Here is a 14,805-nt window from a genome sequence, read left to right as displayed (position 1 = left end):
GGCTATGCAGTGTCTGTTTACATTTTATTTGTTTGCAATCAGAGTAAATAGTAAAACAAGCTTATATCTTGGGTTCTGATGGGGTACGACAGTTGAACTGATCTCATGAGGCATTTATAAGTTATATTCCTTAAGAACCAATGGGTATATATTATTAATTCCCAAAATCGATATACAGTTGAAGTCGGAAGTTTACATACACCTTAGCCAAATACATTTAAACTCAGTTTTTCACAATTCCTGACATTTAATCCAAGTTAAAATTCCCTGTCTTTTTTAATGTCAGACTAATAGTAGAGAGAATTATTTATTTAAGCTTTTATTTATTTCATCACATTCCCAGTGGGTCAGAAGTTTACATACTGTACATTCAATTAGTATTTGGTAGCATTGCCTTTAAATTGTTTAACGTGGGTCAAACGTTTTGGGTAGCTTCCCACAATAAGTTGGGTGAATTTTGGCCCATTCCTCCTGACAGAGCTGGTGTAAATGAGTCAGGTTCGTAGGCCTCCTTTCTCGCACACACTTTTCAGTTCTACCCACAAATTTTCTATAAGATTGAGGCCAGGGCTTTGTAATGGCCACTCCAATACCTTGACTTTGTTGTCCTTAAGCCATGTTGCCACAACTTTGGAAGTATACTTGGGGTCATTGTCCATTTGGAAGACCCATTTGCAACCAAGCTTTAACTTCCTGACTGATGTCTTGAGATGTTTCTTCAATATATCCACACAATTTTCCTCCCTCATAATGCCATCTATTTTATAAAGTGCACCAGTCCCTCCTGCAGCAAAGCACCCCCACAACATGATGCTGCCACCCCCGTGCTTCACGGTTGGGGTGGTGCTCTTCGGCTTGCAAGTTCCCCCTTTTCCTCCAAACATAACGATGGTCATTATGTCCAAACAGTTCTATTTTTGTTATATCAGACCAGAGGACATTTCTCCAAAAAGTACAATCGTTGTCCCCGTGTGCAGTTGCAAACTGTAGTCTTGGCTTTTTTTATGGCGGTTTTGGAGCAGTGGCTTCTTCCTTCCTGGGCAGCCTGTCAGGTTATGTCGATATAGGACTCGTTTTACTGTGGATATAGATACTTTTGCACCTATTTCCTGCAGCATCTTCACAAGGTCCTCATGGTCCACAAGGTGCTTTTGTTCTGTGATTGATTTGCACTTTTCGCAGCAATGTTCGTTCATCTCTAGGAGACAGAACGTGTCTCCTTCCTGAGCGGTATGACGGCTGCGTGGTACCATGGGGTTTATACTTGCGTACTCTTGTTTGTACAGATGAACGTGGTACATTCAGGCATTTGGAAATTGCTCCCAAGGATAAACCAGACTTGTGGAGGTCTACAATTTTTTTCTGAGGTCTTGGCTGATTTCTTTCGATTCTCCCATGATGTGAAGCAAAGAGGCACTGAGTTTGAAGGTAGGCTTTGAAATACATCCACAGGTACACCTCCAATTGACTCAAATTATATCAATTAGCCTATCAGAAGCTTCTAAAGCCATGACATCATTTGCTGGAATTTTCCACTGTTTAAATGCACAGTCAACTTAGTGTATGTAAACTTCTGACCCAGTGGAATTGTGATAGAGTGAATTATAAGTGAACTAATCTGTCTGTAAACAATTGTTGGAAAAATTACTTGTCATACACAAAGTAGATGTCCTAACCGACTTGCCAAGACTATAGTTTGTTAACGAGTTTTAATGACTCCAACATAGGTGTATGTAAACTTCCGATTTCAACTGTAGCAACTAGGGAGTCTAGGTTTAAACTCTCAACCAATCAACAATTTCTTGCCAGACTAATACATGAACCTAACATTGAATACCAGATCTGTTATGAAAAGTTCTCTTCAAATTTTATGAAGGAGATGATTGTGTGTTCAAACAGGAATGAATCATTGCAGTCCTGATATCATTGAAACGCATAGTATCAATTCTACACCATTAAACACACGGTTGTATTTATTAGTTGCATTGGTTAGTTCATGCACAGCTAATGTAATATGTCAGTGTGGTTAATTGGCAAATATTTTAGTTATTTGCTAAATATTTTTTATATATTGCACATTATCAATATCTGATTAACCATATTGATGTTCATGCAAGAAAATAAGGCACAGATAAAAAATATTTGCGGAAGATTTTATTTGCTTTAGTAGAAGGAACAACATGTGCCTCTAAACAAATGATCTGCGCTTGTTTGTTCTCTTAGCTTGTTGGTCCTCCGAGCGTGTTGGTCCTCTGGTGGTCTTCCGTCTCGGAGTGGAGGGGCTCTAGTGGTACTGTCTGCCCAGGGAGCTCACCACGACGGCCAGGAACTTCTGGAAAGCGCCTTGGACATCAGCGGTGAAGTCAGCACCCATTCTCGCAGCAACGACAATAGTAAGGCAGTCAGCCAGCAGCTGCAAAAGAAAGGAGCAAATGGACAAGTAAGAAAACGCATTCTGCCACACCATCTATGCCACACCATAGATAGGCAAGTACCTTGTGTGAAGTAGAACATTTCAATTTACCCGGAAGTTGTCTGGATCCACGCGCAATTTCTCGGAGTGCAGCACGCTCAGCTCTGCGTAGGTGGCCTTGATGTCATCCATGTTCTTGACAGCCCGGTCCAGTCCGCGCAGGACGGTCTTTCCGTGAGCGGCGACCATTGGGTTTCCCAAGATGGCAGCGGCGTTGTACAGGTTTCCGAAGTTACCGAAATACCTCTGGGTCCAGGGGTACACAACCAGACACCTGTAGAATTAATTAACAGTCAAGAATTACACAAATGTGATATATACATACACTCAATGCACATAAATAAATTGTTTTGTCGTTTTACGCGGATATGTCAAATAATAACCAGTCTTGAAAAGCGTTAACAACATGACTAATTCCAATAATTTGTCGGCAACAGTGTTGAAGGCACCATAACGCTGACATCAAATAGGGTATTAAAGGTAGCCTACCTGGAAAGAGCCGCGGGGCCCACGTCATCGTAGTCCATCTTTGAGAAGATGCTTTGGATTGTGGCGCGCTCAAAGTCTGTCCACTCAACCATGTTACTGGCTATGAGGTTGCTTTGACAGGGTTCTTAATGGAGGTTAAGGAACTCTATGCACTTATACTTTGTTTGAGCAGCGTTTTTTAAGTACACTCCTCCCTAAACACAGCGATGGGTGTGGTCATGTTAGCGTCACAAATTTGACTGAGATAATGTAATGTGAATGGAAAGGTTTACTTTTGACCAAATTATTGGCACCCATTTTTCTTACTTACTCTGCATTGTTGGAAAAGGGCTTGTAAAAGTAAGCATTTCTCGGTAAAGTCAACACCTTTTGTATTCTGCTCATGTGACAAATACAATTTGATTTTATTAAGATGTGCACAAAATACTGTATAAAATAAATAATACAAATTATGCGCTATATTGTATGCTAAAAAAATGGGTCAATTATATTATTTTATAGGCCTACTCATATTAGGCACTCGCACATCTGAGCTATCTCTTGTTCACGAAGGCCTCGAGGCCGATAAGTACAGCTTAATAAAGATAAATAAAGTGATACTAGTAAGCAGTGTGCGGGTTTCTTATTTTTATCCTCATCTTATCGGCCTACTAACATAATTGCTCAGAGAAAGAGTATACAAGTAAGACAACATCTAAACATCTAGTGGTCAAAATTATTTATTTTCAGTACCCTAGCACCCTCCCCTTCTGAGGATAGCGACAATTAGCCTTTTTCTCAAATATTTAATGAGATTGGAAAACATACTGGGAGGGATCTTAGACCATTCCTATATATAGAATATTTCCACATCATTGATCTCTTTCATCTGCTCTTATGGACTGGACTGCCCTCTTTAATTCAAACCAGAGGTTTTCAATGGGGTTCAATGGGGTTCCGAGACTGATATTGATTTGTTGATTTTGTGGTCAATTGACAATTTCTTTGAGGATTTTGATGTGTGCTTGGGGTCATTGTCTTGCTGTAAGATCCACTTGCGGCAGCCTCTTGGCAGAGGCAACCAGGTTTTTGGCTAAAATGTCTTGGTACTTGGTAAAGTTCATGGTGCCGATGACCTTAACAAGGGCCCCAAGTACCTCACTCACTTGAATATGATTTAACTCAAAGCAACATATAGTTATAGACCACAACCTGGCAAGGAGTTAGGCATGTTATCTTCCTTTATTGATGGTGCCTTTTGGGCCTGTAGGGTATAGGCCTATGGATATTTAATAATTATCTCATTTTAATAAAGTACGATTACAGGCTAGGTAAATTCGTGGGCAAGTGCAAACTGACAATAGCGATCCTCAATAGCCAATACGACACGTTTCATATTTGTCATAGGCCTAATAAGTTCCATATTAGTAGAGTTGTAATATGGTCAGAAATGTGTACAATACAGCCACGCATCAAGGAGAAATGAGGTCTTCATATTACAAATCTAATAGCGCCCTCTGCTGTTACTATCTGGCACGTTGTGGCGCTTTCTTTTTATTGGAAGCAGTTCCTGGATAATTTCCCCCCTCAATCAAATCTCCAGCAGAGGGCACTCTCACACTTTCATATAAGAGATACCTAAGCATTCATTGGAGTTATCAAAGAGGCACACTCATAGATATAGATAGAGGACTCATCTTTATATCTGTGCCATTCTAGCGTCTGTGACAGCAGCGCCATTGAGGCTACAGCCCATAGGAATCCCCACCCAGTTGACTACTTTGACTAGGCCTACTTTAAAATGGAAGAAGCATGGTGGAAGCCCTCAATGGTGCTTTTGGCCACTAGAGGCCTCTATCATTCTCTATGGGCACAACAGAAAACTCAGAGAACGTACAGTATGAGAGCTCACGTTCATGTCGTGAAGCTTCCGTAGGCCGGATATGGAACAGAGGATCAAACCAAACCAGTATGATCCATGAAGGTATTGGGGGGTCCAGTCATATCTCCAAATTAGTATTTCTAACAATAGATAAGACTAATTTTGGCCAAGGGATCCGTGGAATAAGTTTAGAGTGTGCAATACAATACAATACAATGTAATATTATTAATCTACAATGTATGTTCTTAAAGGGAAACTACATAATTATGAGTGATGAGAGGGTTTGTCAGACATAATTATGCGTTATAGCTGTATTTATTTAATTTTTGCACCTGGGAGAGATCAACCAATAATGTCATTGGTTGATAGAGCCTGCTGTCGGATCTAAAAATGAATGGAGTCATGTTTTGTAGCAATTATTGTGGCCTTTGTGTTTAGCCGATTGCCGATCACACAATCACTCTAGCAGATTTGGTTGTCCTTGTTCAATAGAGCCGTCGGACTTGTCTGAAAGATGTTCATATGGACAAGTTGCAATCAAGTGAAGGATCAATTCACCACACAGGCAACCAGCAGCATGGTTTCCTAGGCTATTGAACAAAAAACGGCACCTCAACATTTAAAAAAGAAGGACATGAAAAGTGTTTTGTAAATACAATAAATTAACTAACTTCAAATTATCATATTGAAATCTATGGGATGTAATTTTACATTAGGTTATTGTTATTAGTTATGTGGACTTGGAATTAATTTCTCTAATATTGATCAAATGTTTGGACACACCTACTCATTCATGGATTTTTGTTATTTTTACTATTTTCTACATAGTAGGATAATAGTGAAGACAAATATATTTTATATTTGAGATTCTTCAAATAGCCACTCTTTGCCTTGATGACAGCTTTGCACACTCTTGGCATTCTTTCAACCAGCTTAATCTGGAATGCTTTTCCAACAGTCTTGAAGGAGTTCCCACATATGCTGAGCACTCGTTGAGGTCGGGGGATTGTGGAGGCTAATAGTGTATATGTATTTTTTTGCTGAAAATGTGTGGCATAAAACCTCTCTGAATGACGGGTCACTACTGCATAGGGTTCTGAGGTAAATAACGTTAAAGTTATAAAAACTAAGAAAGGATATTCATTGTCTCATTACAACATATTTAGTAATGGTATGTAATTGTCAATCAAAGTGACTCCAAATCAAATCAAATTTTATTCGTCACATGCGCCAAATACAACAGGTGTAGGTAGACCTTACAGTGAAATGCTTACTTACCAACAATGCAGTTTTAAGAAAATACCTAAAAAAAGTTAATAAATGTTACAAATAATTAAAGAGCAGCAGTAAAATAACAATAGCGAGGCTATATACAGGGGGTACCGGTACAGAGTCAATATGCAGGGGCACCGGTTAGTTGAGGTAATTGAGGTAATATGTACATGTAGGTAGAGATAATAACAGAGAGTAGCAGCAGCGTAAAAGAGGGGGGAGGGGCAATGCAAATACTCTGAGCAGCAATTTAACTTTTGTAGCGTAGCGGAAACCCTCAACAACATTCCGCTGAACAGGTAGCGCGCAAAATTCTAAAATATTTTACATTTACACATTTACATTTAAGTCATTTAGCAGACGCTCTTATCCAGAGCGACTTACAAATTGGTGCTTTCACCTTATGACATCCAGTGGAACAGCCACTTTACAATAGTGCATCTAGGTCTTTTAAGGGGGGGTAGGGGGTGAGAAGGATTACTTTATCCTATCCTAGGTATTCCTTAAAGAGGTGGGGTTTCAGGTGTCTCCGGAAGGTGGTGATTGACTCCGCTGTCCTGGCGTCGTGAGGGAGTTTGTTCCACCATTGGGGGGCCAGAGCAGCGAACAGTTTTGACTGGGCTGAGCGGGAACTGTACTTCCTCAGTGGTAGGGAGGCGAGCAGGCCAGAGGTGGATGAACGCAGTGCCCTTGTTTGGGTGTAGGGCCTGATCAGAGCCTGGAGGTACTGAGGTGCCGTTCCCCTCACAGCTCCGTAGGCAAGCACCATGGTCTTGTAGCGGATGCGAGCTTCAACTGGAAGCCAGTGGAGAGAGCGGAGGAGCGGGGTGACGTGAGAGAACTTGGGAAGGTTGAACACCAGACGGGCTGCGGCGTTCTGGATGAGTTGTAGGGGTTTAATGGCACAGGCAGGAGCCCAGCCAACAGCGAGTTGCAGTAATCCAGACGGGAGATGACAAGTGCCTGGATTAGGACCTGCGCCGCTTCCTGTGTGAGGCAGGGTCGTACTCTGCGGATGTTGTAGAGCATGAACCTACAGGAACGGGCCACCGCCTTGATGTTATTTGAGAACGACAGGGTGTTGTCCAGGATCACGCCAAGGTTCTTAGCGCTCTGGGACGAGGACACAATGGAGTTGTCAACCGTGATGGCGAGATCATGGAACGGGCAGTCCTTCCCGGGAGGAAGAGCAGCTCCATCTTGCCGAGGTTCAGCTTGAGGTGATGATCCGTCATCCACACTGATATGTCTGCCAGACATGCAGAGATGCGATTCGCCACCTGGTCGTCAGAAGGGGGAAAGGAGAAGATTAATTGTGTGTCGTCTGCATAGCAATGATAGGAGAGACCATGTGAGGTTATGACAGAGCCAAGTGACTTGGTGTATAGCGAGAATAGGAGAGGGCCTAGAACAGAGCCCTGGGGACACCAGTGGTGAGAGCACGTGGTGAGGAGACGGATTCTCGCCACGCCACCTGGTAGGAGCGACCTGTCAGGTAGGACGCAATCCAAGCGTGGGCCGCGCCGGAGATGCCCAACTCGGAGAGGGGGAGAGGAGGATCTGATGGTTCACAGTATCGAAGGCAGCCGATAGGTCTAGAAGGATGAGAGCAGAGGAGAGAGAGTTAGCTTTAGCAGTGCGGAGCGCCTCCGTGATACAGAGAAGAGCAGTCTCAGTTGAATGACTAGTCTTGAAACCTGACTGATTTGGATCAAGAAGGTCATTCTGAGAGAGATAGCGGGAGAGCTGGCCAAGGACGGCACGTTCAAGAGTTTTGGAGAGAAAAGAAAGAAGGGATACTGGTCTGTAGTTGTTGACATCGGAGGGATCGAGTGTAGGTTTTTTCAGAAGGGGTGCAACTCTCGCTCTCTTGAAGACGGGAGGGACGTAGCCAGCGGTCAGGGATGAGTTGATGAGCGAGGTGAGGTACGGGAGAAGGTCACCGGAGATGGTCTGGAGAAGAGAGGAGGGGATAGGGTCAAGCGGGCAGGTTGTTGGGCGGCCGGCCGTCACAAGACGCGAGATGTCATCTGGGAGAGAGAGGGAGAAAGAGGTCAGAGCACAGGGTAGGGCAGTGTGAGCAGAACCAGCGGTGTCGTTTGACTTAGCAAAGCGAGGATCGGATGTCGTCGACCTTCTTTTCAAAATGGTTGACGAAGTCATCTGCAGAGAGGGAGGAGGGGGGAGGGGGAGGAGGATTCAAGAGGGAGGAGAAGGTGGCAAAGAGCTTCCTAGGGTTAGAGGCAGATGCTTGGAATTTAGCGTGGTAGAAAGTGGCTTTAGCAGCAGAGACAGAGGAGGAAAATGTAGAGAGGAGGGAGTGAAAGGATGCCAGGTCCGCAGGGAGGCGAGTTTTCCTCCATTTCCGCTCGGCTGCCCGGAGCCCTTTTATTTGAAATATGTAACTTTCACACATTAACAAGTCCAATACAGCAAATGAAAGATAAACACCTTGTTAATCTTCCCATCATGTTTTAATCTACCCATATGATTTTTTTAGGTCATAGCCAAGTCTAAAACACACACAGCCATTTTTCCAGCCAAAGATAGGAGTCACAAAAAGCAGAAATATCAATAAAATTAATCACTAACCTTTGATGATCTTCATCAGATGACACTCATAGGACATCATGTTACACAATACATGTATGTTTCCCAAAACATCCGGTGATTTTGCAGAAATACTCATAATAAACATTGATAAAAGATACAACTGTTATTCACAGAATTAAAGAATTAAAGACTTCTCCTTAAGGGGCAACATTTTCACTTTAGGATGAATAGCGTGCCCAGAGTGAACTGCCTCCTACTCTGTTCCAGATGCTAATATATGCATATTATTATTAGTATTGGATAGAAAACCCTCTGGAGTTTCTAAAACTGTTTGAAAGATGTCTGTGAGTATAACAGAACTCATATGGCAGGCGACAACCTGAGAAAAATCCAACCAGGAAGTGGGACATCTGAGGTTTGTAGTTTTTCAAAGCTTGGCCTACCGAATACACATTGAGATATGGATGAGGTTGCACTTCCTAGGGCTTCCATTCGATGTCAACCGTCTTTAGAAACTGGTTTGAGGATTCTACTATGAAGGAGGGGCTCATGAGACCTCTTTGAGTCAGTTGTCTGGCAGAGAGCCTTGGTCTCATGACGCGCGCTCCTGACAGAGTTACTTCTCGTTCCAGTGCTTTTCTGAAGACAAAGGAAATCTCCGGATGGAACATTATTGATGTTTTGTGTTAAAAACATCCTAAAGATTGATTCCATACATCATTTGACATGTTTCTAAAGGACTGTAACGGAACTTTTCAAGTTTTTGTCTGGATGAAGTGCCTGCGCCTCATGAAGATGGATTACTGGGCTGAACAAGCTAACAAGTGGCTATTTGGACATAAATGATGGAACTTTATGGAACAAATTAGTCATTTATTGTTGAACTTGGATTCCTGGGAGTGCCTTCTGATGAAGATCATCAAAGGTAAGTGAATATTTATGGTATTGTTTCTAACTTTGTTGATTCCAAAATGACGGATATTCCTCTGGCTGTTTTGGGTTCTGAGCGCCGTTCTCAGATTATGCTTTTTCCGTAAAGTTTTCTTGAAATCTGACACAGCGGTTGCATTAATTAGACGTTCAGGAGTTTTATGGCTTGGGGGTGAAAGCTGTTTAGAAGCCTCTTGGACCTAGACTTGGCGCTCCGGTACCGCTTGCCGTGCGGTAGCAGAGAGAACAGTCTATGACTAGGGTGCTTGGAGTCTTTGACAATTTTTAGGGCCTTCCTCTGACACTGCCTGGTATAGAGGTACTGGATGGCAGGAAGCTTGGCCCTGGTGATGTACTGGGCCATATGCACTACATTCTGTAGTGCCTTGCAGTCGGAGACCAAGCAGTTGCCGTACCAGGCAGTGATGCAACCCGTCAGGATGCTCTCGATGGTTCAGATGTAGAACCTTTTGAGGATCTGAGGACACATGCCAAATCTTTTCAGTCTTCTGAGGCGGAATAGGTTTTGTCATGCCCTCTTCACAACTGTCTTGGTGTGCTTGGACCATGTTCGTTTGCTGGTGATGTGGACACCAAGGAACTTGAAGCTGTGGATCCATCATCTGTGGATCCTTTGGTGCTGTATGCAAATTGGAGTGGGTCTAGGGTTTCTGGGATAATGCTGTTGATGTGAGCCATGACCAGCCTTTCAAAGCACTTCATGGCTACAGACGTGAGGGCTATGGGCCGGTAGTAATTTAGGCAGGTTACCTTAGTGTTCTTGGTCACAGGCACTATGGTGGTCTGCTTGAAGCATGTTGGTATTACAGACTCAGACATGGAGAGGTTGAAAATGTCAGTGAAGACACTTGCCAGTAGGTCAGCGCATGCTCGGAGTACACGTCCTATTAATCCGTTTGGCCCTGCAGCCTTGTGAATGTTGACCTGTTTAAAGGTCTTACTAACATCGGCTGTGGAGAGCGTGATCACACAGTCGCCCGGAACAGCTGATGCTCTCATGCATGCATCAGTGTTACTTGCCTCGAAGAGAGCATAGAAGTTATTTAGCTCATCTGGTAGGCTCGTGTCACTGGAAAGCTCTCGGCTGTGCTTCCCTTTGTTGTCTGTAATAGTTTGCAAGCTCTACCACATCTGACGAGCATCAGAGCCGGTGTAGTACGATTTGATCTTAGTCTTGTATTGAGGCTTTTCCTGTGTGATGGTTTGTCGGAGGGCATAGCGGGATTTCTTATAAGCTTCCAGGTTAGCGTCCTGCTCATTGAAAGAGGTATCTCTACCCTTTAGCTCAGTGCGGATGTTGCCTGTAATCCATGGCTTCTGGTTGGCGTATGTACGTACTGTACAGTCGCTGTGGGGACGATGTCATCGATGCACTCATTGATGAAGCCAATGACTGATGTGGTGTACTCCTCAATGCCATCGGAAGAATCCCGGAGCATGTTCCAGTCTGTGCTAGAAAAACAGTCCTGTAGTTTAGCATCTGCTTCATCTGACCACTTTTTTATTGACCGAGGTAATGGTACTTCCTCCTATAATTTTTGCTTGTAAGCAGAAATCAGGAGGATAGAATTATGGTCAGATTTGCCAAATTAAGGGCGAGGGAGAGCTATGTATGCGTCTCTGTGTGTGGTTTCTTATTAACAGAAATCATTTTTCTAAATAGGATAAAATGTACATCCTAAATTTCCTTAAATCTGCTATCAGCTTGCTTGCTAGAAAGAGATAGCATAGCTGCATTTTACTTAGAAAGATATTACCCCACCAACATAAAAAATCCTAGCTATATTCATATCCATACTAAAAGCAGTTTATTTCGCAGTATTTGACTCTGGTGACAATAAAATATTAATTGAAATTGTTAAGCGGGAAGGTCTTTCTGGTTTCGTTCTAGAACATATCCATGTATGTAGTGTTGAGAATGTTGAGCTGATAGGCCTACATCAAGTTCATTATATTTTATTTATAGGCTATACAATTACATACAGGCTACATAATATAATTATAATCAGGTATAATGATGATAAGAATAATAATAATAATGATAATAATAATGATTATAATACATGATAATTCTTAATGTTCCACAAAAATAAATAAATCATATTTTAATACGTTTAATTTGTATGAATAGTTGAAGTTTATCATTAAAATATTGAAATTACTCATATACTCTTTAATTTATCCTTTACAATAAATAATTAAGTGTCCCACTTTGCCAATCAAGGTGTCCCAATTTGCCAGTATCGACTTAAAAAATGTGGTCTCTTTATTTTTTATTTTTCTTTAGTGTAGAAGAGTTTCTATGCTATTTAGAATGGTAATCGTGTGGGGGGTTAAGACAATGCGAGGATTCTGTAAGGTGTTCTGCAAAAAAAAACATTTCAGAAAGTGTCACATTTGACAAATACTCACACTAATTATATAATTTGGCAAATGTATTTCAATTTCTCTGCATCACTTCCAGGACCCCTTTCTGCAGCGCTATGTTTTCTTCCACGTGCTGTGCTCTCCCCAAAGCCAAATCACCACTTCTTAATAATTCAATCGATTGTGGTCAGTAACGCCATATGTGGTTATTGTGTAGGTAGGCCTACTGTTACAATACTATTTAAAAGAATCTATCAGCAAGTGGTCTCAGTAAGTCAAAGAAGCCAATAGTGGTTTCAGCTATATTGTTGTTGAGACGACGTAGGCCTTATGACATTTTTTAACAGTAAAAAATATGTCAAATGACTAGCCTATCAGAAAAGTATTGGAAAGTTCAGGAAAACATCAGGGAAGCTCTTCGGGTAGACTACACAGTAGGCCTAACGTGTGTGCGTATAGAAGATCTGCGTTGCTTTCAATTACTAGACTAATGATCATGAGAACATTTCCCAGCCTAATTGTAACCAAATATCCAAACGGAGATCCAGTGAAAACAAACATGTGACATTGATTGATGTCTTGATTGATCAAGCTGAGTTCCTTGTCTCAAAGCAGCGCAGTGATGCTGTCCAATCAAAACGGTGCTAGAATCATCATTTGACCACACACACCATCATGAATTGTATAAAATAATTATAGAATGTAGGCTACATACAACGCATCAACCAAACTGCATGATTGCCTATGCCTACACATACTGTAAGTGGCTAAAGGAAAATGTTCTATTTTTTAAATATTAAAACACCAAATTAGACCTACCTCATTATAAATCAGGCCATCATCACTGTCGATGATAATGATAATTCTTCACGTTGTACAGGTGAAACGTCCAGAAGGGTTCTGCATGCATGCCAACCATTTGATCCCAATCAGTTTCATGGGAATACGCATTTCAATTTTCTTGAATTATGTAAGTAAGGGTGGTTAACCGGACTAACTAATCACATTTTAGAATAGTAAACACAGCCACCACATGATCTTTAAAAAATATATATTATTATTTATTTTTTTACATTTCAGCACAATCATCCTAAATTAAGAAATGACAGGGTGTTTTTGGTTTGACAGTAGCCTGACATTATCATGCTATTACAGGTGGTTTGTTATGTAGAATACAAATCAATCACGAAGTGATCTTGCGAGACATATCACCATTTTAAGAAGTTGCAGAGCGTGGCTCCGCTGTGGACCCGCAGCACTACACTCCTGGTTATAACTGTTGGATGACTTCGGGGTTTCAAGTAACCACAGATCCATGAACTAAGTGGCACATTCAGTTGACTACACTTTTTTAAAACCATTGCAGTAGCGCAAAAGATTCAGGGCTGACCCAAAATCATAGCGGGCTAAAGCCCTGAAAGGCAGGTCCTGGTGACGTCCATGGCGGACCAGTGATGTCTGGCCATAACATATTGGTCTCAGGCACGTACATTTGGAACTTTTTAATGTCAAGGTGTATGCAAAGGTGGAGTAAAAAATATACATTTATTGTGAAGTGCGTCATTTTTATGAAATACCCTTGAAATACTGTGAAATAGGCTGTTAACTTTAGTTTATACTTGACTTGACAAATCCATTCTACAAGATAATCCAAATGTAGCCTACAATATAAATCACAAGACAATGTAAGACAATTAAAATGACAAACAACAAACACCTCGGTATGAGTTTCAGTTAGATTTATTGTCAGTGTGTCGATATTGGATGGACATTATTCCTCGGATGACAGATTGACAGCTGAACTGCGGTTTAGCGGTACTTCTCGGCCAGGGCCAGAGCCAGTTGCTGCAGGAACTTGTCAACGGACAGGTGGATCTCGGGGGTAAATTCCGCAGGGAAGTAGGCGGCAATGACCACAATCAGGTTGTGTGCCAGGATCTGCAAAGCAAAAGGGAAATAGATTATTTCACATTCACACAGGTAAAAGTGTTATTTTTTTTATTTTTTTTAAAATGATCTTACCTTGAAGTTGGTGGGGTCCACCCTCAGCTTGGTGGCGTGCAGTTCACTGAGCTTGGTCAAGAAACCAAAGAGATCGTCCAAGTTACCAACACATTCATCGATCTGATTCATGATGGTGATGCCGTGCTTCTTCACTGGAGGGGAACCGGGGGCCACGGAAGCCCAGTGGGAGAAGTAGGCCTTGGTCTGAGGGTAGACGACAAGCATCCTGTCGTGGACATTAGAAATGAGGTGAGACCAAATTCATCTTAAATAATCATTCGTTCGGGGCTCCCGTCCATATCTTCGCCGAAAAAACACTCTTAGAAAAAGGGGTTCCAGAAGGGTTCTTCGGCTGTCCCATAGGATAACCCTTTTTGGTTCCAGTTAGAGCCTTTCTTGGTTCCAAGTATAACCCTTTTGTGTTTCAGGTTGAACCCTCTGGGAAAAGGGTTCCACATGGAACCAAAAGGGTTCTCTACCTGGAACCAAGAACGGTTCTTCAAAGGGTAATCTTATGGGGACAGCTGAACAACCCTTTTAGGTTCCAGATAGCACCTTTTTTCTAAGAGTGTAGGCTACACATTTATAGCTTCCAAATTGACTGAGTAATTATGTTTTAATAATTTCAACAGTCTACATGTACATGCTCTATAATTTATCATACATCGTTATGTAATTACCTGGAAAGAGCCTGTTCTCCAATCTCATCGGATTTAGTGAGGATCTTGCCCCAGATGGCCTTCACGTTGGCTTTGTCCTTGGCTGAGAGACTCATAGCTGTCTTGTCCGTTTATCCACTTAAATGAAGATGCTAAGAAAATAAGCTTTTGAGCG

The 14,805-nt window shown here is 42.0% G+C and overlaps 2 protein-coding genes across 2 annotated transcripts; both read right to left on the bottom strand.

Annotated features, from left to right (window-relative positions):
* Positions 1-2,139: 2,139 nt before the first annotated feature.
* LOC115110388 (hemoglobin subunit beta-like) lies at positions 2,140-3,117 on the bottom strand. The gene is made up of 3 exons (XM_029635997.1): positions 2,963-3,117; positions 2,525-2,747; positions 2,140-2,413 (listed from the first exon to the last, which is right to left on the bottom strand). The coding sequence occupies exons 1-3, from the start codon at positions 3,052-3,054 to the stop codon at positions 2,285-2,287; spliced, it is 444 nt and encodes a 147-aa protein (XP_029491857.1). The 5' UTR covers positions 3,055-3,117; the 3' UTR covers positions 2,140-2,284.
* Positions 3,118-13,691: 10,574 nt separating this feature from the next.
* On the bottom strand, positions 13,692-14,805 carry LOC115110389 (hemoglobin subunit alpha-4-like). The gene is made up of 3 exons (XM_029635999.2): positions 14,652-14,805; positions 13,990-14,197; positions 13,692-13,905 (listed from the first exon to the last, which is right to left on the bottom strand). Exons 1-3 carry the CDS (start codon positions 14,744-14,746, stop codon positions 13,777-13,779), a joined length of 432 nt encoding a protein of 143 aa, XP_029491859.1. The 5' UTR covers positions 14,747-14,805; the 3' UTR covers positions 13,692-13,776.

The sequence above is a fragment of the Oncorhynchus nerka genome, linkage group LG26, assembly GCF_034236695.1.
Source record: "Oncorhynchus nerka isolate Pitt River linkage group LG26, Oner_Uvic_2.0, whole genome shotgun sequence".
NCBI lineage: Eukaryota > Metazoa > Chordata > Actinopteri > Salmoniformes > Salmonidae > Oncorhynchus > Oncorhynchus nerka.
This window is presented reverse-complemented; position numbering and strand designations above follow the sequence as displayed.